General features: G+C 40.0%; 1 protein-coding gene across 2 annotated transcripts in view; it reads right to left on the minus strand.

Annotated features, from left to right (window-relative positions):
- Nucleotides 1-8,952: 8,952 nt before the first annotated feature.
- Nucleotides 8,953-25,682, minus strand: part of LOC116075735 (zinc finger protein 878-like) — a 23,372-nt gene continuing 6,642 nt past the window's right edge. For both annotated transcript variants that reach the window (XM_031349049.1, XM_031349048.1), the window contains exons 2-4: nucleotides 20,927-21,053; nucleotides 20,671-20,731; nucleotides 8,953-19,448 (exon numbers count right to left, since the gene is read on the minus strand). In XM_031349049.1, coding sequence (XP_031204909.1) covers nucleotides 17,792-19,448; nucleotides 20,671-20,731; nucleotides 20,927-21,053 — 1,845 coding nt within the window. In that variant the 3' untranslated portion in view covers nucleotides 8,953-17,791. The remainder of the gene's footprint in view (nucleotides 19,449-20,670; nucleotides 20,732-20,926; nucleotides 21,054-25,682) is intronic.

A 25,682-nucleotide genomic window follows, 5' to 3' on the forward strand; every position in this document is an offset into this window, starting at 1 on the left:
GGGAGGGGAGGGAAGGGAAGGGGAGGGGAGGGAAGGGATCCTTCAGAGGCATCCTGGGTAAAACCCCTAGACAAGGAGGTTAAGAATTCCAGCACAGGAGCCTGATGACTTAGTAAGTAAAGACACTTGCCACCAAGCCTGCAGAACAACCTGAGCTCAATCTCTGGGACCTACACTGTGGAGAGAGAAAACTGACTCCTGAAAGTTGTTCTCTGACTTCCACATGAGCATTATAACAAGCACACAGGCATGAATGTACACATACACATAAATATACAGTAAAATAAAATATCAAAAGAAAATAATTCGAGCACAATTTGTTGTGAAGACTGTCCACATAGAGCCAATATTCTATATCAAAACAATTTTTTAATGATTTATTTCTTTTATTTTTACGGGTATGAGCGTTTTGCCTGCATGTATATATGTGTACCACATGTGTGCCTGGTGCCCATGGAAATCAGGAGAGGGCATCAGATATCCTGGAACTGAAGGTACAGGTGGTTGTTGTTAGATTTCTGAGGCAGCATAAAGAGACAAAAGTCAGAAAAAGACAAAACAAGATCGTATTTATTGGTGCTCACAATGAGAGGGCAGACTCTCTTCCTCAGAAAGCTGAGGATCGCCAGGAAAAGGCAGCAAAGATGACTCTGGTCATCACCCTTTATAGGGGCAGAAATGGTCGCAGCACATAGTTCACAGCTTTCTCCTGCAGTCCCTCTTTCCTGAAATTCCATTCCTAAGGAGACAGGCTGCCCAACTGAAAATCCATCAGTGTAAGCTGCTATGTGGTTGAGAACTGAACCCAGGTCCTCTGCAAGAACAAGTGTTCTTAGCCACTGAGCCATCTCTCCAAACCACAAAGACAATATTCTTTATATAGAAAGATATTTTGAGATAATGGTAAAAGAGCAATGAGTCATGTTTTAGATGTGAACACACACAAACTTGAGTATAATCTATCCTTTATACTCCATATGCTCCACTCCCAGATATTTTATGGGACTCTCACAAGCAAGAAGACTATTAACTTCTAATTGTAGTAAAAGTAATCTGGCTTTCTCATGCAGTACCTGTGTCTTAAGGATTTTTTTGTCAGATGCAGCCCTATCAAATACACCATACAATCCAGTCTGCAATATCTCTTTTAAAGACTTATTATTGTTGTTGATATTATTATCATTATCATTATTTCTCTGTTTTGTGCGTGCATGTGTGTGTGTGTGTGTGTGTGTGTGTGTTTGTGTGTGCGCGCGCACACACACGTGTGTATGCTGATGTTTGCAGAAGCCAGAAGAGAACATTGGATCCCCTAGAGCTGAAGTCACAGGTGGTTGTGAGTCCCCTAATGTAACTGCCTGGGAACTGAACTTGCAAGTGCTCTTCATTGCGGATCCATATCTCTAGTCTCTACTCTGTAATCTCATTTAAATTCTTTGCAATCATTGAAGATCTAACTAAACACAATAAAAAAACAAACCACGCCTGTGGCTATTGTAAAGACAGTTAAGTGTAGATTCTTCACCCAGTCTTGGGTGTGTCTCATCCTTCTCCTAGTGACCCTAGTGCTTAAATCTATGGGGGGGGGGGGGAGAGGAGAAAAGTGGGGAGGAAAAGAGAAGGAGGGGGTGGAGGAAGAAATATTCCTTCTTAAGAAACACATAGTGTAGCATACCCTTTAACCCAGTACTTTTGTTTGTTTATACAAAGGACCCTTTGCATTCTCAGAACTTGATGACCCGTGAGTGGCTATCCTCTTACCCATATCCTTCCTGCTGTTTTCAGAATTAGCCAATCAGGAATAGACTATGAGGTTGACCTCAGCCATTGAGAAACAGCTAAGCTCCCCCTCGCATTAGGAATCAAAAACCGAGGACTTCTTGGCCGTGTGTGCTCCATTTTGCAAAAAGAAATTACCTTGCGCCAGGCAGTGGTGGCGCACGCCTTTAATCCCAGCTCTTGGGAGGCAGAGGCAGGCACATTTCTGAGTTCAAGGCCACCCTGGTCTACAAAGTGAGTTCCTGGACAGCCAGGGCTACACAGAGAAACCCTGTCTCGAAAAACCAGAAAAAAAAAAAAAAAAAGAAAAAGAAAAAATTACCTTGCTTTGTTCCTGTGTTATTTTGTGCAACACAGAAAATTCTTTTTCCACAGCTACCAATGATTGGTTCACATATTTAATTTTTGGGCCATGTTTCCCAAGGGTGATGAGAAAGTAACCCTTCCTGAGATACAGTCTGTCTTCCAACTTGGTCATTGCTTCCACCAGTGGCACCTCAGATTCTCCTTGAATAATTCCTGGTCTCTCTTGGTTCCTCCACAAGTTCCCACCCCATTGCAATACTGAAGAATCCAACCAGAATGAAGAACACTTGTCTTTTCCCTCTGTCCATTTGGAATTAAAAATAAGATATATCTACAGGATAGGAAAGTGAACATAAGTTTGCAAATGATGAGCAGGCAGTCTGTTGCATTCTCCAGGGAATAAACTTGGGAAAGTTGAACAACAGTAATCAGTAGAGGCTGGTGATGCCTAAGCATCTCTACTTTTAATAGCAAGGTAAAATAGAGAATTCTATAAAGTAGAAGTCCAGCCTATCCTGAAATCACAGACTTGAGATGGGGTATTCTGTCCTCACAGAGAGAAGGGGCAGCAAGAGCAAATGATAGAAACTAGTAAGGGGTACAAACCCAAAGACCACTCAGCATGACCAAAGTCTGAATGTAGAGTGAGTATTGATCCACTGGTGACTGGCTAGAGGGAAACACTTCTCACAGGGTAGTACTGAATGCATTTTACAGGGACCTTTTAAAGGCAAAGAACACAGAAAGACTACATGTGAGTTGGCAGTTGCAGGGGGAATGAAAGCAAGCAAGCAGATTAACAGAACCCAAAAACATGCCGCAAGCTGGGGCATTTTGAATCTAAATTTCTAAAACAGGGTTTGGTACTTTCCCATGGGACTTTTCAGGGCAGAGGTAGAAAAGGGGGAGGTAGTTTCAAATTAAACCAAAGATGGCTCTAGCTAGACACAACAGAGGAACTTTTGCTCTGGCACAAAGCCATGGATTAAAGCATGAGAGTTGGGGTGAGGTACTGGAGATGATTTTATGATGGCTTGGTGACTAAGAGCACATACTGCTCTTGTCAAAGATGGGAACTTGGTTCCTAAGCTTTCATGTTGGCTGACTTACAACTACCTATAATGCCAGCCTCAGGGACATCTATGACTCCTCAGGGCTCCACAGGCACCTGTGGTCACATAGCCATACCAACACACAGGCACAAGAACACATGCACACGCACAAACACAATTTAAAACAAAATCAGCAGCACTTTATATTCACAGCAGCAAAGTTATATTCACTTTCCTATCCTGGAGATATATCTTATTTTTAATTCTGAATGGACAGAGGGAAAAGGGAGGCAGGGACAAACATATCATATGAGTTCAAAGCCAGCCTGGTCTACACAGTGAGTGAGTTACAGGACAGAGAGGGCTACATAGAGAAACCCTGTTTCAAAACAACAAGAATGACAAACAAACAAAATGAAAGCAAAACAAAAAAGCAACAACAATAAAAACAAGAAAATGAAAATGTCTACACTGAATTTTCAGTTCAGAGTTTAAAAATAAACACTTATCTTATTTAGTTTGTGTTCATATCTGTGTGCATGCATCATACATACATGAAGATCAGAAGACAATTTGTGATAGTTGGTTCCCTGTTTCCAGTGTGTTAGCAACAGGGGCTTTTCACCCACTTAACCATCTTACTTGCCAAGTAATCAACTATTAATGACTGCTTCTATTTCTTTAGGGGTTATGGGACTGTTTAGATGGTTTATCTGGCCCTGTTTTAATGTTGGCACCTGGTATGTGTCTAGAAAACTGTCCATTTCATACAGATTTTCCAATTTAGTTGAGTATTAACTTTTGTAGTAGGATCTGATGATTTTTTTGGATTTCCACAGTTTCCGTTGTTATGTCTCCCTTTTCATTTCTGATTTTATTAATTTAGATACTGTCTCCTGTGCCCTCTCATTAGTCTGGTTTACCTATCTTGTTTTTCTCAAAGAATCAGCTTCTGGTTTTGTTGATTCTCTGTGGAGTTCTTTTTGTTTCTATTTGGTTGATTTCAGCCCTGCGTTTGATTATTTCCTGGAGTCTAAGCCTCTTGGATGTTATTTGCTTTTTTTGTTCTAGGGCTTTCAGGTGTGCTGTCAAGCTGCTAGTGTAAGCTCTCGTCACTTTCTTTTTGGAGGTTCTTGGAGCTATGAGTTTTCCTCTTACCACTGCTTTAATTGTACCCCATAAGTTTTGGTATGATGTGTCTTTATTTTCATTAAATTCTAAAAAGTCTTTAATTTCTTTCTTTATTTCTTCCTTGACCAGGTTATCATTGAGTAGATCATTGTTCAGCTTCCATGTGTATGTGTGCTTTCTGTTGTTTTAGCTGGTATTATAGTCCATGGTGATCTGATAGGGTGCATGGGATTATTTCAATCTTGTTGTATCTGTTGAGGCCTGTTTTGTGATGAATTACATGGTCAGTTTTGGAGAAGGTACCATGAGGTGCTGAGAAGAAGGTGGATTCTTTTGCTTTAGGATGAAATGTTCTGTAGATATCTGCTAGATCCACTTGGTTCATAACATCTGTTAGTTTCACTGTATCTCTGTTTAGTTTCTGTTTCCATGATCCGTCCATCGCTAAGAATGGAGTGTTGAAGTCTCCCAATATTATTGTGTGGGGTACGATGTGTGCTTTAACCTTTAGTAAAGTTTCTTTTATGAATGTGGGTGCCCTTGTATTTGGAGCATAGATGTTTAGAACTAAGAGTTCATTTTGGTAGATTTTTCCTTTGACCAGAATGAAGTGTCCTTCCTTATCTTTTTTGATAACTTTTGGTTGAAAGTTGATTTTTTTACTCTGAGGAAGTATCTGTCTTTGTCACTGAGGTGCATTTCCTGTATGCAGCAAAGTGTGGGGTCCTGTTTATGTATCCAGTCTGGTAGTCTGTCTTTTTGGGGTAATCAAGTCCATTGATATTAAGAGATACTACAGAGAAGTGATTGTTACTTCCTGTTATTTTTGTTAGAGGTGGAATTATGTTTGTGTGCCTATCTTCTTCTGGATTTGTTGAAAGATTACTTTCTTGCTTTTTCTAGGGTGTAGATTCCCTCCTTGTGTTGGTGTTTTTCATCTATTATCCTTTGTATGGCTGGATTTGTGGAAAGATATTGTGTAAATTTGGTTTTGTCTAAGAATATATTGGTTTCTCCATCTATGGTAATTGAGAGTTTTGCTGGGTATAGTTGTCTGGGCTGGCAATTATGTTCTCTAAGGGTGTGTATGACATCTGCACAGGATCTTCTGGCTTTTATGGTCTCTGGTGAGAAGTCTGGTATAATTCTGATAGGCTTGCCTTTATATGTTTGACTTTTTTCCCTTACTGCTTTTAATATTCTGTCTTTATTTAATATATTTGGTGTTTTGATTATTATGTGATGGGAGGAATTTCTTTCCTGGTCCAGTCTATTTGGAGTTCTGTAGGCTTCTCGTATGTTCATAGGCATCTCTTTCTTTAGGTTAGGGAAGTTTTCTTCTATAATTTTGTTGAAGATATTACTGGCCCTTTAAGTTGAGAATCTTTACTCTCTTCTATACTTTTATCCTTAGGGTTCATCTTCTCATTGTGTCCTGGATTTCCTGGGTGTTTTGGGTTAGGAGCTTTTTGCTTTTTGCATTTTCTTTGACTGTTGTGTCAATGTTTTCTATTTCTTCTGCCCCTGAGATTCTCTTTTCTATCTCTTGTATTCTGTTGGTGATGCTTGTATCTATGACTCCTGATCTCTTTCCTAGGTTTTCTAACTCCAGGGTTGTCTCCCTTTGTGATTTCTTTATTGTTTCTATTTCCACTTTTAGATCTTGGATGGTCATTTCCTTTGCCTGTTTGATTGTGTTTTCCTGGAATTCTTTAGGGGACTTTCGTGGCTTCTAGCTGTTTACCAGCGCTCACTCTGGTCAACTCCGCTTACTCAGTCCTTGCTTACTCTGGCCCAAAGATTTATTTATTTTATACATAAGTACACTATAGCTGTCTTCAGACGCACCAGAAGAGGGAGTCAGATCTCATTATGGGTGGTTGCGAGCCACCATATGGTTGCTGGGATTTAAACTCAGGACCTTTAGAAGAATTGTCAGTGCTCCTAGCCGCTGAGCCATCTTGCCAGCCTTCTCTCTTTCTTTAAAGGAGTTATTTATGTTCTTATAGTCCTCTACCACCATCATGAGAAATAATTTTAGATCTGAATCTTGCTTTTCCGGTGTGATGGTGTATCCAGGATTTGCTATGGTGGGAGAATTGGGTTCTGATGATGCCAAGTAGCCTTGGTTTCTGTTGCTTATGTTCTTACCCTTGCCCCACGCCATCTGATTATCTCTAGTGCTACCTGCCCTTGCTATATCTAACTGGAATCTGTCCTTCCTATGATCCTGGTTGTGTCAGAACTCTTCAGAGTTCAGCTGTCTCTGTGATTCTGTAATCCTGAGATCCTGGGTGTGTCAGGGCTCCTGGGAGTCAAGCTGCCTCTAGGACCCTGAGATCCTGGTGTGACCAAGCTCCTGGGATCCTGGGATCCTGTGGTCCTGGGCGTGTTAAGAGTACCTGGGAGTGGAGCTTCCTCTGGGTGTTTTGTGACTGACTGCAGAGTTCACAACCAAGGTCTGCTCAGGGTACAGGCCCAGACTGACTGACTACTGGTGGGGCAGAGTTCCTGGGTGCCTGGATCCCAGTGGTCCCAGTTACTCCCGGTGTTGGGCAGATGCTGTGTCCTCTTTACCTCTCTGATCCTCTGATTCTGGCAGTGTTAGAGCACCTGGGAATGGATCTTCCTCTGGATGTTGTGGGACTGGCTGTGGAGTTCGAGCCCAAGTTCTGCTCAGGGCCCAGATTGGAAGGCGTGTTCTTTTTTGTTTTTAAAGTGTGTGTGTACGTGTGGGTATGTGTGTGTACGCACAGTGCCCCGTATGTATAGATGTTCAGGGAGGCTAGAAAAGGGTGTCAGATCCACTGATCCTAAAGTTAAGGGTAGTTGTGAACTGGCATGGGACCATATCCCTGTCCCTTAGACAAGCAACAAGCACTTGTAAAGGCTGAGTCATTTCTACAGTCCTAAAGATGGGTCTTACTGTGATCCAATGTTGGGAGACTATGATATTCAGAGAATGCACTGTATCTAAATGGTTTGAATTGGGGAGAACTTTACACAATGAATGAAAGAGCCTCTCACACTCTAGGACAGGATCAGATTAAGCAAACCTAGAGAAACTGAAATACCTCATCTATAGGAACACAAGGGGCAGTAAGTCTTTCATGGACTGGCTCATACAAACCATTAGCATGGTGAGACTTTCTTTCTTTTCAATTGTTTATTTAGTATGCACATACATGTACATTGGAGTGATGTTATGGTACAAGGGATGTCTCTGTGTTGGTTTCTGTGCCTGCAGAGATCTGATTACAGGCAGGACTTTCATATTGTGATTATTATGAAGCATGTCCTGCCTTACTATTGTGTAGATTTTATTCTCCATCACCTTCTGATTGATCAATGAGCTAAATGGCCAATAGCTGGGCTGGAGAATTAAGGCCCAACTTCTGGACTGAAAGGAAGGGTTTCAGGTAGGAACCTGAAATAGCATTAGTCTCAAGACAGACACAGATGAAGATACAAGTGCCAGGACAAGACTAGGACGGACAAGTAATAGGCCATGTGGCTGGGATGTAGGCCAAGCCAGTATTGCTGGGTTAAAATAATACACTATCTGCCTGGCTATAATGCTACACACTAATGACTAATGTCTCCTTGTCATTATTCAGGAGCTAGGGCAGGCATAGAAAAGCCAGTAGTGGCTACATATATTTATATTTGCCACGGCTGAGTATGGAGGACACAGGACTTTAGGTAGTCTGTTCAGTGTACCATGTGAATTAGAGGTCAAACTTAGGTGGTCATGAGGTTTGATGGCAGGGCTTTTTATTTATCTTAGTTTTTCAACATGGTACCACCCTAAGAAGGGGCCTAGGTTCTACGAATGAGTTAGCCTGAGTATTACTGTGAGAGCTTATAAATCTAAGCCTGTAGCCAGTGATTATTCACCCCTCTAAATCTGAATCTGCCACCCCGGAATACAAATGTATTGGTTAAGTGAGACTAAGACCTGAGCTCACATCCCATCTCCTCCTTTTTCATTTGCTTTAATAGTAAGAGTGCTTAAAAGAAAAAAAAAAGTATAAGGTTGGCTGGCAGAATGCTAGATTTTCTCAGTTGCCATCTCTGTTGCAAATGTCAGTGCTAAGTTTACTTTTCCCATACGTTTACGATGGGCCAATACCTTAAAGCTTAGCCATTCGTGCTCACTAAATGTTAAAACTGATATGGGCAAGGCTTGACAGGATGGAATCAGCAAGTCAGAAAGTATGCTGGGATCTGGGCTGAAATGAACATGAAAAGGGCAACCTCTAAAATGAAGATACTCCTAGGTTGAACTGACTCTTGAAAACCATTGAAGTTACATGTATTTCTTTGCGAGAATATAGGTGGGTGGAAGATAAACCTGCAGAAGGTGCTTTTTTCCTTTCACAATGTAGCTCCCAGGAATCAAACTCGAGTCTTCTGGCTTCCCAGCAAGTGCCTTTAAGCTTTGAGCCATCACACAGGTCCAACAACTAGCTTTTGTCAGGGTAGTTCTCAGCTGTCATGCAACAGTTTGGAAAGACAGACTGACAAGAGGCTCCTGCTTAGATTCATTCAGACCTTCCCTCCTTGGAAGACTGTTATTAGAGAATACAGTATGGCAGTTCAAGGGCAGACACAAGCCAACGTCTACTCACTACAGGTAAGAAACCAACATCATACCAAAGTAACGATACCACCAAAGACCAACTTGGAGAACAATGATTTTATTGAGATTTACTTACAGGAGTATCAATAAGGGATCACTTACAGGAATAAGGGTGACTCAAAGTCAGTTGCATCACCAAAAAGTACACTGAGGAGGGGTGACCACTCAAAAAACTCTAACCCTGTAGCTGTTCCGTATACAACTTTCAGGCAGTCATAATAGTTACAAAATTTAATTAAGTACTTCATTGTCTATCACCTTATGCTTTCTTTTATACATTTATTCATATGAATAAAGTTAGAGCTGAAAAGAGAGAGATTACAATACACAGAAAATGAAATCCAGAGAATGATTTGAGGATACCTTGAAAACTTATATTATAATAAACTGGAAAAAAAATCAAGAATTTCAAGACATATATGAAATATCAAAAGTAGGCCAAAAGTTAGAGGTTTCATAGACCTCCCCCTCCAAATATTATAGGCTATTGAGATTGTCCTTGGTTACTACACAGAACTTGACAGTAAGACCTCATCACTGAAGACACCACACTCTGAGTGATAAGAGTATTAAGAAATCATAGCTTGTACTGACCTAAGGCTTCATCCCACTGGCTAGCTTCCATAGCGCTGGATGATGCTGTGCTTAACCCAGCTGAGTAGCCTCGGAGCTACAATTACAGATCAGTCTGACAAGACACAGCCATGAGTATGGCATGAATGTTGGAATAACCCACCACTTTGACTGGATTTCAGGCCCATTTCACACAATCCACAAGATAAAAACCCAAATCTGGCAGTATTAATGTGAAGAACTTTCTACTAACCTATTATTCTGTTAAAGGGTATCTTTATAGAAAAATGTATCTTCATCACAGAAGATGGGTTTTATTATTGCTTTTGCAGTAGATTGTAATTAATAGACTCACAACTGCTCAACATGTAGAGAATAAAAAATTTTGGAGGACTCAGTTCTAAATGGAACATCTGCCAACATCACATTTCTTTTCTCAAAGGACCAGAGAGCATTACAGGTGAGGGAGCTGAAAGAATATGAGAGCCAGAGAAAGTGGATTATTATAGTCAAACAGTGTGTTCTAGATATAACAGGACAGTTGCACCTACTAACTGACAAACAGCTGTGACTACATACACAAGCTCAAGCCAGACAAAAATCCCAACACGGAGTGGGGGTGCGGAAAGGCCCACTCTTGAGTAGTATTGGCAACTGATGCCTGCTGGGTAAGGGAAAGGCTACTCATGCCACAGAATATGGAGCTGCACTCATGTATATACTGGAAGCACTAAGGAGACTGCACGTTAAAAATGGAAGAGAACAAATGAAATTGAGAACAAAAGTGGTGGGAGGGATGGAAAAATTAGAGGGAAAGGAATGGGAGTGTGTGGGCTTGATCAAAATGTATTATGTGCATGGATAAAATTCAATAACAAAACAAATTAACAGATGAAAAATAAGTCAAGGGAATGTGAGCAGTGTAAAAGGGGAACATCCTTAAGCTAGAAATGAATTGTCTCCACAAGGAAAGCACAGAACTTGACGAATTCACTGTTGAATTCTACCGAGCTTCCCAAACTATTTCACTAAATATAAAGGAAAGAAACACTTAACTAATTCATTCTTAAAAGGTAGTAGTATTACCATGATGCCAAAACCAGGAAGGGCTCAACAACAAAGAAAACTATAACACAATTTCCTTGATGAAAATAGAAAAAACAATCTCAAGATTATACTCTCAAGCCAAGTCAACATATTAAAAACACCACAAACTATAATCAGGTGAATTTCATTCTTTGCATATAAGCATGTTTCCACAGATATCAATCATTAGACATAGAAAATACAGATATTCAAGGATTGAGACCACTGATCACCTCACTCCATGGAGAAGTGGACTTCAAAGCTCTCTCTGTTCCCTGATGAAAATATCCTGAAATTAGGAAAAGGAACACACCACACTGTAAGAAATGTCACACACAAAGCTAGAGGAAAATTATACCAAACAGGAAAACTAAAAACATCTCTTAACTATCAGGAGTTACACAAGGTGTCCACCTTCTCTAAACTGTATATACATCTCTTGCATTCCTAGCTGGAAAATTTAAAGAGAGAAAGGAAAGAGATACAATTGTGTGGCTGCAGTTCAGTGGTACACCACTTGCCTACCACATACAAGCTCCTTAGTTCAACCCTGAGCACGGGGGAAAGAAAATGGAAGTAAAATGAAGCCAAATTATCTTTTTATAGATAATATGAGCATCTTATTAAAATTATTATTATTACCCAGTAAGGGTGTTGTGCCGCATGTCTATCTGTGTACCATGTGCATGTCTGGTGCCCAGAGATCAGAAGAGGGTGTTGGATTCCTTGAACTGGAGTTACAGTTGTGAGGTGCCACATACGTGCTGGGAATCAAGCCTCAGTCCTCTAGGAAAGGAGCCAGTGCTCTTGACTGCTCTTATGTTCATATTCTTAAAAGACTCAAAGTGCCACACCAAGACTCTTACATCCAATCATTACTTCAAAGAAGTACAATAAAGTCAAAAGAAAAAACAAGTAGCCATTTATATAACAATGAAAATGGTGATAAAATAATTTTTCAAAAATTGTCTTCCAAAAGCCTAAGAAGCAACAAGACAAAAAGTCAAATTCACCCATGAATAAACTTAGTCAAGCTGAGTATATAATGACAATTTAAAAACACTAAAGAATTGAATGCTCTAGAAAATGGAAAACATTCCTATGCTCACAAATCACCACAATAATATGAAAAAGTGTAAAGTGTTCAGACTCAACACATGCCCCCTCAAAATTCCAATGTCATTATTTCTAGAAATAGAAAACACAATCCTGTAACTGTAAGAAAACCAAAATACTCCAAATGGTCAAAGCAACGCTGAGCAAAAAGAGCAATGCTAGCTAGAGTTATATGACACCAATTTAAATTATACTCTAAAACCAGAGTAAAATATTATAACTTAAAAACAGACACAGAGCAATGGAAGAGTACAGCCCCAGAGTAACCATGTAGCCACACCTTCTGATTTCAGCAAAGGTATCCAAATCGTGCCTAGGATAAATGGCCTTAGTAGGAAAACAGCACTGTATGTACAAGACTGTCCCTAAATCCCTTTATCATTCTGTATAAAAGCAACACAAACTGAACCAAAGACCTGAACATAAGGCTTACAAAACTTGAAACTCAGAGGAAAATCTACAGAATACATGAAGCTATAGGTGGACAGAATGGACAATGGCATTCTCAATCTAATAGATTACAGGAACTATGACAAATAGGGAATGGACATTAGAGGCTCAGGATTATAATGTTAACACCCAGAAAACAGAGGAGGGAAGAGAGCTGTAAATTAGATGCTAGCCATGTATGCAGCAAATTCCAGTCCAGTCAGGCCTACAAACCAAGAACCCATGTTAAAAACAAAAACAAAACAACACCCCCCTCCAAGTATAAATGGGAGTTAATCATTGCAAGAAGTTAAAGAGCTTCTATAAAGAAAAAGGAAACAATTGTCAGAGAAAGCCACAGAGTGGGGGAAAATATCTTTGGACTCTCATTCATCTGACAAGGGATTAATATATGACAAAAAGTACACACACACACACACACACACACACACACACATACACACACACACACACAAAGAGCAAGCCTAAAAGCAACTTTAGGTACAGAAACAAGCAATGAGAAAACCAGTACAAGGCAACAAAAATTATTTTACAAATAAACAAGTAACTGAATGAATACAAGTGGAAACAATCCGTTCTCAAACAATGTACAAATAGCCAATAAATACATGAAAATTCTCGATACAATTAACTTTACCCCAGAGTGAATAGCTATCAAGAAACCAAACTACAACACAAACTGGTGAAAATGTACAGCTGCTCCTGAAAATGTACATTAGCATGGTCACTCTGGAAAACAGAAGTCTCATCAAAAATCAAAATATACTATCTTATGATCCTGCCGTACTATCGTTTAGTATACAACAAAAGGAATCTAAGTCAGATTATACCAGAAACACTTGTACTCGAGTTCCTACACAACTCACTACAGTCAATTATAGAATCAGCCCAAGTGCCCATCTCAGCCTAAGTGCCCATCAATAGATAAACTAAAAATTTTTCATTTTTAATGTGGTATATATGAAACATAAACTATTTTAGGTCACCAGGAACTGCAGGAAAATTGATGGAACCAGAGATCAATATGTAAGTGGAAACTCAGCTCCAAACAGTGTTCCTTCTAAATTTTAACAAACTAGAGAGATGAACTGCTAAGTCAATCTATTTGAGAGAACAGACCCCCTGGGGAGAAGAAACGGAACAAGAAACAGTGATTATGGTTAAAGTACACGGAAACCTGGGTTACAATGTCATTTGAAAACCTGTAACTTTTCCAACATATGAGCTAACAATTTAAAAAAAAAAAACATTTAATTAAAAAAATTATATACAAAGAAAAAGCCCCTTTCTCCAACTTAAGGAAAACATGTGTGGCCAAAATTGTTGCTGTAGACTAGCCTAAGGTGTGACGACCACTAGGTTGAGTGTAAAGTGCTTTTCTTGTACTTGCACTTTATTTATCATAATGTAATGTTATGGAAACTCTAGGCACACCTATATATGTGGACAACTGCATCCATCATATTACAGTAAACATTAGTGTTTATATAGAAACTAAGAAATTAAAAAATGACCCAGAACACTACTGTTCACCTCACACAGCAACACACTTCTGCTGCCACTGAAGGACATGTACCAAGCCTCTACCCGTGAACAATGTTCCTTAATAACTATGACAGAAAGGCATTCTAAAGGGACACCTAAGTTGAAAAACTGTGAAACATTCTGATTCATGAAATAGCAAAGTACCTCCTACTCACTGGGGGACTAAATGGCACAGCTCATGAATTCCACCTCCTTTCACTCCAGCCCTCAGACTTCTGGGTAACAACTGTGGTGATTACAAGAGCAGAACTTCAGTCACCCCTCAGTGCATCCAACACAGGACACTGAATCCAATCCCTGTAAGACCTCCTAAATTAAAACACCAGTTCTGACAGAAGCAATATGGAGAATCCTTTTATAGATGAGCCACTCACTTACCATGTATACAGAGTTAGTAAATTTATTGAACACATGGTTTTAGTAAGGCAGTAACACCAATATATCTTAGTGTGATAGCTAGAAAAATTACAATGAAAATGAAATATACATGAAAAGCAAAATTTATGCAGCAAAATTACATAAACATACACACACACACACACACACACACACACACACACACACACACACACACATAATAGTTCATGACTTAAAATAAATATTAAGCACAAGTTAATAACAGTCTGGCCTACATAGAAAGTTCCAGGCTAGCCAAGGCCATGTAGCATGACACCATCTAAAAAAAAAGAAAGAAAAAGAAAAGAAAAAACTCTAAAAACTAACTTCCTGCCATCCATTCAGCTCTTGGCACCAACTGACCTTGACTGCTCTCAACTTTAGTCAGAGAAGCTTCTTTTTACAGTGAACAGCTGTCAATGGAGTGATGCACAACTGGTCAAAGGGCTAAAGAAAGACTCAATGTTCACCTCTAAATGAGACAGCTATACTAATCTCCACCATCAGCAAGGCTCAGGGAAAAGCAAAGAAAAGGCAATGATACAAGAGCCGGAGGGAGGAGTGCTGTGAAATGCTGTTTTGTTTTTTTGACATGGTTACTATAATCATGAACTCATAGCAAATGTGACTGCATGCACGAGACCTACACTGTAAATCCCAGCACCTCCCTTACTGAGAAGCTACTGGCAGTGAACAGCTGCTGGGCTGGAGAATAACTTGTGAAGATGTAACTACTGGTAGGTCGCCCATCCTCCAGGAGATGGCCCCATACTCATGCACGTATGAGCAACACTAACTAGACTAGTAGGTTATTTTTAAAGACAAAGTTAAGAGGGGGTGTTGAGGAAAAATAGAGGGGGTTGGAAGGAGAAACTGTATACATGATTCTCTTTTATTGTGTACGTGTACGAAATTCTAAAAAAGAAGTAAGTCAACTTGGAAAGATAGTCTGACCTATGATTACAATATTCTTATACCTACCTTCTGAATAGGAGAAACAAAACAAAATCAACCCTAACATTTGCTATTCTAAAAAATATTTTGAAAATACTTCAAAGTCAAAAGAACACATACTCAGGATTGTGAGAAGACATCAGAGAGCAACATAAAAAAAATCAATCAATTTAAAACTGGTTTAGGCCTGAGGAGGTGGCTAAGTGGGGAGCCACTTGTGCAATCATGAGGACTCAAGTTTCATTCCCTTTGCTGTGCAATCATGAGGACTCAAATTTCATTCCCTAGTAATAAAAAGTTGGGAATGACTGAGAGTATCTCTAGAAAAAGTATCTATCTTCTGTACTGTACCGGTCAATTAAAAAGCCCATTGTCTATGACTTAGGCAGGAAATGAAAGGAGGGACATCCAAGAGACAGAAAGGATTCTGGGATAGAGCCAGAGGCAGGAGATTTGCCCAGGAAGATGTGACTAGATAGGCGCATGGTACCTTAGTACAGGTAACCACCCACATGGCAGGATGTAGGTTAAAATAAATGGGTTATCTTTAGTTATGATCTAGTCAGAAAAGAGCTTAGCAATATGGCTAAGGTATTTGTAAATATATTTTGAGTCTGAGTCTTATTTTGTGAACCTGAGGCTGGGAGGAAGAACCAAACCCAACTTCTATAGTGTCTCTATACTCAGCACTATGGGGAGTAGAGACAAGAGATGCTTCTGCTGGTTGCCATTCAACTCCAGGCTCAGTGAGACCCTGTCTTGGGGGAACAACATAGTGACAGAGCAAGACACCAAGATATTACTTTGTTCACTTTGTGAACATCACCAACCATACCAACAACACAGAAACAATGCTCTCCAAAACACACTCATCCACACACACATTTTTTTTTTCATGAAAAATGAGCATATACACAAAATGCTCATAATCAGCCAAATAAAACCAATAGGACTATTCCAATATTCACAAAGCCATTTTTTTTAACTATCCATTAAACATGACTGAAAAACAAGACACTTATGCAGGAGCTTGAGGAGGCTCGGCAGTTAAGAGTACTTACTGTTCTATCATGAAGACTAGGATTTTGATCCCATGACATACATCAAACATGTCACAATGTCTGTAATGCTATCTCCAAAGCATTCTTGCCTCCACTGGCATATGTCTACATACACTCACATGCTCACACATAAATACTAAAATGCTTTTAAAGATATTTAGGTGGACTGGCATACTTCAAATATCAATTCACCAATGAATCCAACATAATTTACAATGAGAAGCATCTACTTATTTGATACAAAAAGATATCACCCATTAAACTAATAAATGATTGCTTTAAGAAATCTCACAAATGTAATAAAATGCACTTTCTATTCCTGTCAGCATGTTTCATATGTAGGTCTTACTGGTCTGCAGTTCATGCATTTAAGCTGCCATTCCACATTACTCAATGCTCTGCTTACTGCTGCTTTTGTAGAGTAAAATTTAAAAACAAGTCAAAAGATGGACTCTTAAACAGGAGATAATGATGGTGAATGTGGAAGCAGAGACATTTCATTTTAAACATTCAAAAGCTGGAAGCTGGAAGATTAACAGTTCCGAGTAAACATGGGATATACAACAAAAGCTTTTCTGGGGGGAAAAAAAGCTAGAAAAATATTTAAGCTTTATTTTTATGTGTACAAGTGTGTGAGGGAAGAACTGGATCTCCTGTAACTAGAATCGCATGCAGTTGTGAGCCCTGTGACATGGTGCTGAAAAGCAAATGCTCTTAAAGGCTAACTCAATGTCCTTTGGAAGGAGCAGCAGATGCTCTTAAAGGCTATCTCATCCCTATCAGCCCCTGAAATTTTTCAATAAATACAAAATACTATACTGATAACATTCTCATCAGAGTGTGCATTTCCTGGAGCATGCTACAAAAAAAAAAAAAACCCTAATGCGTCCAGTCCTTCATAATACTGACATTTATCAGATTAAACATGAAAAAAAAAATTCAAAGGACTTTTCCTTTATTTGCTACTGCTCTAGATTTTCCAATGTTTTTCAATAGCAGAGGTTTACATCCAGTATGTTTCCATCTGTGCCAAATGAAACCTTGAGCATCTCTTTTGAGAAGACTAGCACTCCATATCAAGTTCTTTCCTTGTATGTTCATTGAGCCAGATGGTGTTCATTATAGGTTTCCACTTTTAGGAATTTTCCCCATGCACATTCTTGAGTTCTAGGAAGCTGATAATGAAGAGTTCACAAATCCTGTTTTTAAGGTTTCTCTACAGTAGGTTCTTTCATGTCTGTAAGAGGATGTGATAACCCGTGACTATCCAGACTGCCTATATGTGAAGGGTTTCTCTCCAGTGACTCCTTCCATGTATTCAGAGGGGATGGGGAAGCAGAAAAGGCCTTTTTACAGCACCACATACACACACATAAAAGTTTCTCTAAAGCTTGAGTTTTCTCCTGTCTCCTCCAAGATCCGGGACTGCAGAAGGCTTCACCATGCTGCTTGCAATCACAGGCCCGTTTCTCTTTAATGTACTGCAAGGAGCTTTAAGCTCAAAAACCATTTGTACATTTTTTTTTTTTTTAAAAAAAAGGTTTCTCCTCATTGTGACATCTCATGCGTGTTTCAATGAAACAATTCAAAAGGTTTTTCCACATTGATAGCACAAATCCAGTCTTCTTTCAGTATGATTTTTCTTATTTCTATGAAAGCCAAAAGCGCAAAAAAAAAAAAAAAAATTTCCCCTCACATTACTAAAAAACACTGGAATCCAGGGTAGTGTGAAGTAATTCATGTCTATGCAAATGATTCAAAGTGAAGAAGGGTTTCCCACAGTACTTACAATTAAAAGGTTCATCGTCAAAGTGCAGTTTCTCATGCACCTGAAGATGACTGTCGTAAGGGAAAGTTTCCCCACACTGTTTACATACATGGAGCTTCCCATCAGTATGAGTTTTTTCATGTCTCTGAAGGGAGTAAGACCACAGGAAGGTTTTCCCACACTGCTTACACTCATAGGGCTTCTCGCCAGTGTGGATTCTCTCATGTGTCTTCAGTGACCGCGAAGAAGTAAAGCTCTTCCCACACTGCTTACACACATAGGAAACGGGGACGGCGTGAAGTGCCTTATGCTTCTGAAATTGACTCCACAGCACAAAGGCATTCCCACATTGCTCACATATGTAAGGTTTTTCATCAACATGAGTTTGCTCATGTTCTAAAAGGTCAGTAGAACTAGCAAAGGCAACCCCACAGTGTTTGCATACATAGGGTTTCTCCTCGGTGTGAATTTTGACATGTCTTTGAAGAGAAGCAGACCGAGGAAAAGTTTTCCCACAATGATTACACACATAAGGCTTCTCACCAGTGTGGGTTATTTTATGTCTTAAAAGTGAATTCAACCGAGTAAAGCTATACCCACACTGGTCACACACATAGGGTCTCTCCCCAGTGTGAATCCTTTCATGTGTTCTCAGGGACCCAGAACAAGTGAAGCTTTTTCCACATAGCTTACAAGCATAGGGTTTCACACCACTGTGAATTATTTCATGTTTTCGTAACTGAATCCAACGCATGAAGGTGTTTCCACACTGCTTACATTCATATGGTGTTTCTCCAGTGTGAATTCTTTCATGTATTCGAAAGGACCGGTAGGTAATGAAGGCTTTCCCACATGGTTTACACACGTAAGGTTTCTCTCCCGTGTGAATTCTTGTATGAATTTGAAGAGAACTGTAATGACGTAAGGTTTTCCCACAGTAATTGCACACAAAGAGGTCCCTAACGGAGTGAGTTCTTTTATGTGTTTTAAGGGAACGGGAATGAGCAAAGGTTTTCCCACACTGCAAGCACACGTACGGCTTCTCCCCTGTGTGAATTCTTTCATGTGTTTGTAGGTAAGTGGGAAAAGCAAAGGCTTTCCCACACTGCTTACAGATATAGCATTTCTTTGCACGATGACGTCGTTCGTGCCTTCGATAGTACCTGGAGGAACTGAAACATTTCCCACACTGCTTACACTCAAAGGGCTTATCTTCATTTAAAGTCTTTTGAACATTTTGACCATATCTATAGTCTTCATCACAGCGCTCAGTTTTATACATCCTTTCTAGAGTATAAGTACTTTCATAGTTCTCAAATGATGTGAGAGAACTGGAGGTGGCCCCAAATTCCGTATTGTATAATTCCTTCCCATATTCCTCATCTTCGTACGGTTCACGCTTTGGGTCAGGTTTAAGGAGTACACTCAGAGATAAATGGCCAATGACTACTGTTGCACATCCACTGTTTTCACATATGTGTACTCCTGGTAAGACGTTCTGGTTTATAATGCTGTGTGTAGTGAAGTCGAAGTTTTCTGCACACTGATGATCATCTTTACAGTCATAGAGTCCCTCCATCACCTGACCACTGTGAAGAAAGCAAATGTACATCACTAATACTTTATTAACTACTTACCAGTAGAAATGTTGGCTCTATGCTAACAGAATTTTTTAACACATTTACCTGAATGCTCAGCAACTCTGATGACAACTATAACAAAAACAATGGTATTCACAGGTGGCTGTTATATCACCTACACATGTCTAGCAAACATGTTTTACATAACATTAAAATACCTATTTAATTCTCAATGCCATCTTGGCACCTGGGGAGGCCTGCTAAAAAACCAGGATGTCTATCAGCAAGTTATGCCTCAAAGGCTGCTGTGCAAGGCCATTTTTGCTGGCTATAATAAGCAAGGTCTCCAGAACCAAAGGTACAAGGCTATTTTTGTTGGCTATAATTAGCAAAGTCTCTAGAACCAAAGGAGGCATATAGCTCTTCTTAAAACTTAAGGAGTTTATGTCTAAGATGGAAACAAATTCTACTTAGACAAGAGATGTGCTTATGTGTGTAAAGCAACCAAACCAAACCAAAAGTGACTCCTGGAGGAAAAAAAAAGAATAATCTGAGAAGAGAAAACTCAAGTCCATGAAACTGTAGCATGCTTCATGTTGAATTTTGAAGAAAACTTGCTACAAAGGCTAATGGAAGTCAGGCATGGTAGCGCATGCCTTTCTTTAATCTTAGTGCTTGGGAGGCAGAAGCAGGTGGATCTCTAGGTTTGAGGCCAGCCTGGTCTACAGAATGAGTTCCAGGACAGCCAGGCTAGACAAATACTATCTCAAAAAAAAAAAAAAAAAAAAAAAAAAAAAAAAAAAAAAAAAAAAAAAAGGAAAGAAAGATTACTGGACACAGAATCCATTTATATTTTAAACTATAGAAAAGGTCACAATGAGATTTTGATATTTAGTCCAAGCCTAAAAAGATACCTGATTTTTGTCACATATACTATATATATAAGGTTTGTGACTAAATCAATAATTAAAACTTAAGAATACTGTATGGAGCAAAGTTGGTACATCTTAAGTACAACAAAATCACTTTGAGCATAATGAAGTTCAAGTTATTTCAAGTATTGGAATCCTTGTAACATTTTCAGAATGTTTAATATGTTTCCAGTGTTGAAGAAAATTTCCTGAGGATAGTTGAGAGTGAAAGTGGATATACCTGTGTTTTTTACTATTTTATAAAGTGTCCAAGTACACAACCCTTAAGGAGTACGGCTGTCTCTTGAGATCCGTATTACCTTAGTTTTCTCCAGGAATTTCGGTATATATTTTCAATGATATGGTGCTCCAAACTGCTCCCTAAAATACAATCAAAATAGAATCATTATAGATTAAATAGAATCATTATGACATTATAGTTGCTACATTAATAGATTATAGCAAAATTTGCAGTATAGAGTAGATCTCTAGTATTCATTCAAATCTCTTTACCATATTTAAACTCACACAGAAGCACTTTTCTTTCACTGATTTAAGGGATGATGACATACTTACCTATAGAAGCCAGGTTCCTCAAGGTTTCCTGCATCACATCTTTGTAGAGGTTCTTCTGGGATGGATTCAACATAGCCCACTCCTCCAGGGAGAAGTTCACAGCTACATCCTCAAAGGCCACTGACTCCTGAAAGAGCCCATATACATTTCCACAAGAAAGTGTGAGTCTCATAGTACTGGAGATCTAATCTTAATTCCTAAGAAGTTGCTAAGGTACAGTGCTCTTTGTGTTAGTCATGTCCTGGTCATCATACTCTTAGGTTTCATACACACTAAGAATCTTTCACACAGTAATTCTGACAGCAGACTGGAGTCATCCGATAAAGCAGCAACATGATAGGACCATCCTTGTTCCAATATATTGTGCTAATCTCTTCTTGTACATTAGTTCACTGAAACATTTACAGGTAATTCTGATTATCTAATGCACCAAAACAGTCAATACCAGCTGTCCCAAGACTGCATATTCTTACAAATGTAGAAGAAAACAATTCTAATTCTCCTGGCTCTTCAGGTGGATCCCTCCCCCACCTCAACTGTAAAGGGAGTAGCTTCCCAACAACTGACGTCAACCACATGCTACTTTTATAATATCTATTTTCTCTCAGAACTCTTGCAGTGTTTTAAGTGCTCATCAGATACATGTTAGAACACAACTTATTCAGAGAGCAGAGTGACTAGAGAACCAGCACTTATCCCCAGTTCCCGATGAAGAGACCCAATGTGACCAGGTACCTCAAGCTCCTCCTGCAATGCCTTTCCCATCGTGATGGTCTGTATCCTTAATCTGAAGCCTAGCCTCCCTCCATATGGCTTCTTAGGCAGACTGTAGAGATGGCTCACTAGTGAGGAACACTTGCTGCTCTTGTGGAGACCAGTATGCTAGCTGTTTTACATCAACTTGACACCAGTCAGTCATTTTGGAAGAACTATAAACTCAATAGAAAAAAATGCCCCAGGTGCCAGGCAAAATGACACATACTCTTAATCCCAGCACTTGGCAGGCAGACGTAAGTGGATTTCTGTAAGGGTGAGGCCAGCCTCATCTACAGAGTTTCAGGTCAGCTATATAGTGAGGGCTAAATAGTGTGACCCTGTCTTGAAAAAAAGAAGAAGAAAAAAAGGGGGGGAGTGCCCCTAAACTGATTGGCTGATAGACAAATGTGCCATATATTTTCTTTAAAAAAAAAAAAGATGTTTATTTTATGTATATGAGTATGCTGTCGCTGTCTTCAGACACACCAGAAGAAGGCATCAGATCTCATTACAGATGGTTGTGAGCCACCACGTGATTGTTGGGAATTGATCTCAGGACTCCTGGAAGAGCAGTCTGTGCTCTTAACCCTCTTAACTGCTGAGCCGCCTCTCCAGCCCCATATTTTCTTGACTGATGATTGATATGGAAGGGCCCAGATCACTTTGGATGATGCTACTCCTGAGCACTTGGTCCTGAAAGTTCTAACAAAACAGGCTGTGCAAGCCAGTAAGCAGCACTCCTCCATGGCCTCTGCCATCAATTCCTGCTTCCAGGTCCCTGTCCTATTTGAGTTCTTGATCTAACTTCCCTCAGTGATGGACTATGATCTGGAACTGTACCCTGAAATAAATCCTTTCCTTCCCAGGCTGCTTTTTGTTTGTTTGTTTGTTTTTGTTTTTTGAGACAGGGTTTCTCTGTGTAGCCCTGGCTGTCCTGGAACTCACTCTGTAGACCAGGCTGGCCTTGAACTCAGAAACCCTCCTGCCTCTGCCTCCCAAGTGCTGGGATTAAAGGCGTGTGCCACCACTGCCCGGCATTCCCAGGTTGCTTCTGGTTATAGTACTTACTACAGCAATAGAAACTCCAACCATATCACATGACTCACAGCCTAACCTGTGCCTCCAGTTCCAAAGGATCTGATGTCCTCTTCTGGCATCCAGGAGCATATTCTCCTCTCTCTCTCTCTCTCTCTCTCTCTCTCTCTCTCTCTCTCTCTCTCTCTCTCTCTCTCTCTCTCTCTCTCTCTCTCTCTCTCTCTCACACACACACACACACACACACACACAGCAGAATGTTAAAAATTAAAAACAAAAATCACCTAGGACACAAGCCTCTGGCACACCTGTGAGTGCTTATGTAGATCACATTACTTGGTTTGGGAACAAACTCTGAAGTGTGGGTAGTAGCAGCCTCTGAGCAGGGGAGCTAAGCACCAGTGTTCATTCATTACTTTCTGCTTCCTCTTGTGGATAATCAAGCTAGTAGATTCAAGCTCCTGAGAGTGTGACTTCCCTGCCAGGTAACTGGGAATGAATCATTTTCCCAGTTACTTTGACCAGGGTATTTTATCACAGCAACCAGGCAAGAGACTAAAACAGAAAACTAGTACCTCACACTGGAGCTGTTTATGTGATGTACATGACCACCTTAGGCATTGTTTGTGGGATGAACATGGAAAAGAATTAGTATTTGGGTTAGAAAAGCAGGGCTTAATGAGCCATGTTTGTGGAAGCTTAAAAACAACAATGCTGAGAACAGCTGTAATTGATAAAAATACCAGTGTCACTGGAGGGAAACTTGCTGGGGCACAGGAGAACAGTAAGAAAAGTGGCCTGAGGGCAAAGCCAGAGGCTCCAACCTGAGGTGGCAGAAAACTTGGTACTGTTATCCACATGGTGATAGTTTTGAAGGAATGAAGGATGCAAGATAGGGAGGCCATACAGAACAGCTGAGGCCAGGCACATTTGAGAGTCTGAGTTCCTGTAAATTGACCCTCAGAAGTCACTGTGCAGAGTTCTCAAGATGAAGCCTAAGTGACCCTGGAGAGCACAGGATATGGAGATGCCAAGACCTTGAGATGTCTGCCAAGAACAGCTACAGGAACTGAGAGGAGCCAGTCCAAGAGACAAACTATACGTGCTACCGGTGGCAGAGCTGGAGTTGTGGGGCTACCCTACCCTCAGGAATCCAGGCAGTTTCATTAGAGTTATTGGACACAGATGTCGGATTTGGGTTGGCATCACTGGATTTGTATCTTGCGTTGGTCCAATCATAATTGGCTAGGCCCTCGATTCTTCCATTTAACACTCAGAATGTCTGCTCTGGGCCACTGGATATTGGAAGTATGTGAGGTTGGAGTTGGCTCAGCAGTTAAAAGCACTGGCTGTTCTTCCAGAGGACCAAAGTTCAATTCTCAGCACCCACATGGCAGCTCGCTCAGTCTGTAAGTCTAGTTCCTAGAGGGATTCTACACCCTCAAACAGACATACATGCAGGCAAAATATCAATGTACATAAAATATAAATAAGTAAATGTATATATTGGAAGTATGTGACTTGTTTTTCATTTTATAGGAGCTCACAGTTAAGACACTTTTAAATTTCCAATTGTTTAAACAAGCTTAATGACAATGGGACATTTCTAGTGTTGGGATAAATGTACATTACACTATAAGATGGTCATCGGTCCATGGAGATAATGAGTGCAAAGTTATGGCTTCAAAGTGGTGATTAAGAGTCTGGATGTCAAGTTGACAAAGACTGAAATGGTGATGCTTAATATTAATTATCAACTTGACAGACTCTAGAATCACCTAAAAGACACATCTCCATGTGCACTTATGAGGGGTTATTTAGACTGAGGTTAGCCTTGGAGACAGTCTCTGAGAGATCATATTGACTACATTAGTTGGTGTAGGCACACTCATGGTGATTATCATAGGATCATTCCTTAGGCAGAGGATATGGACTATACAAAATGAAGACGGTGTTCTGTCTCCTGACTATAGATGATACGGGCATCTACCTCATGTGCCTGTTGCCCTGAGTGCCCTACCATGCATGGTAGACTGTACTCTAACATGTGAGCCAGAACAAACCCTTTCTCACTAAACTTGTCAGATTTTTATTTAATCAACACTATAGGAAAAAGAATGAATACAATAAAATCTATTTTACCAAATATAGTAGTTGAAATAAATATCAACCAGTTACTTCTTATTTAAGAAAATAAAAGTTTGCCTAACATAAACAGAAGACTAATGCTACAATAATCACAGCACTAAGGTATGAACACAGACATGAGGCAATCAGTCTTTACTCAGCAGTTTTGAAACAACACCTGACTGTTGAATAGAGATTCCATATCAGAGACAAAACTCACCAAAGGCAAAGATAAACTGGCACAACCCTGGAATATGCAGTATATTTTCCTCTACTCCATGGACAATAACCAAATATTCAGTCTTAAAAGTCAGTCAGCCTGACTAAAATAATGGACAAAAATTATCCCAGCATTTGGGAAACTGAGGCAGGAAAATGTAAGGTTCATGACTACTCTGGGTTACATGTTACAAATAAGACTGAAGCAAGACTTTTGGAACACACACAAAACAACTGCTTCCCCACAACAACAAACCAAAAACCAAACAACCAAACTAATAAACAAACCCAAGAATACAGTAGGCCAAATGGGTGAATCGGTGGTAAAGGTGTCTTCTGCATACCTGACAACTTGAACTTGACCCCAGAGTCCACACGGTGGAAGAAGAGAACTGAAGTGGTTTTCTGAGTTCCACACACGTCATAACACATAACACATATACTCAAACAGGAAAAAAGCAAATGAAAAAACAACAAAAAACCCAAACGACACAGCCTGGCCAAGCACAGCAGCAAGGCCTTACTTTAATGACACAGAAAACCTGAGCCGGGCGGCGGTGGCGCAGGACTTTAATCCCAGCGCTTGGGAGGCAGAGGCAGGCGGATTTCTGAGTTCGAG

Source organism: Mastomys coucha, unplaced genomic scaffold (assembly GCF_008632895.1).
Source record: "Mastomys coucha isolate ucsf_1 unplaced genomic scaffold, UCSF_Mcou_1 pScaffold4, whole genome shotgun sequence".
Taxonomy (NCBI): Eukaryota; Metazoa; Chordata; class Mammalia; order Rodentia; family Muridae; genus Mastomys; species Mastomys coucha.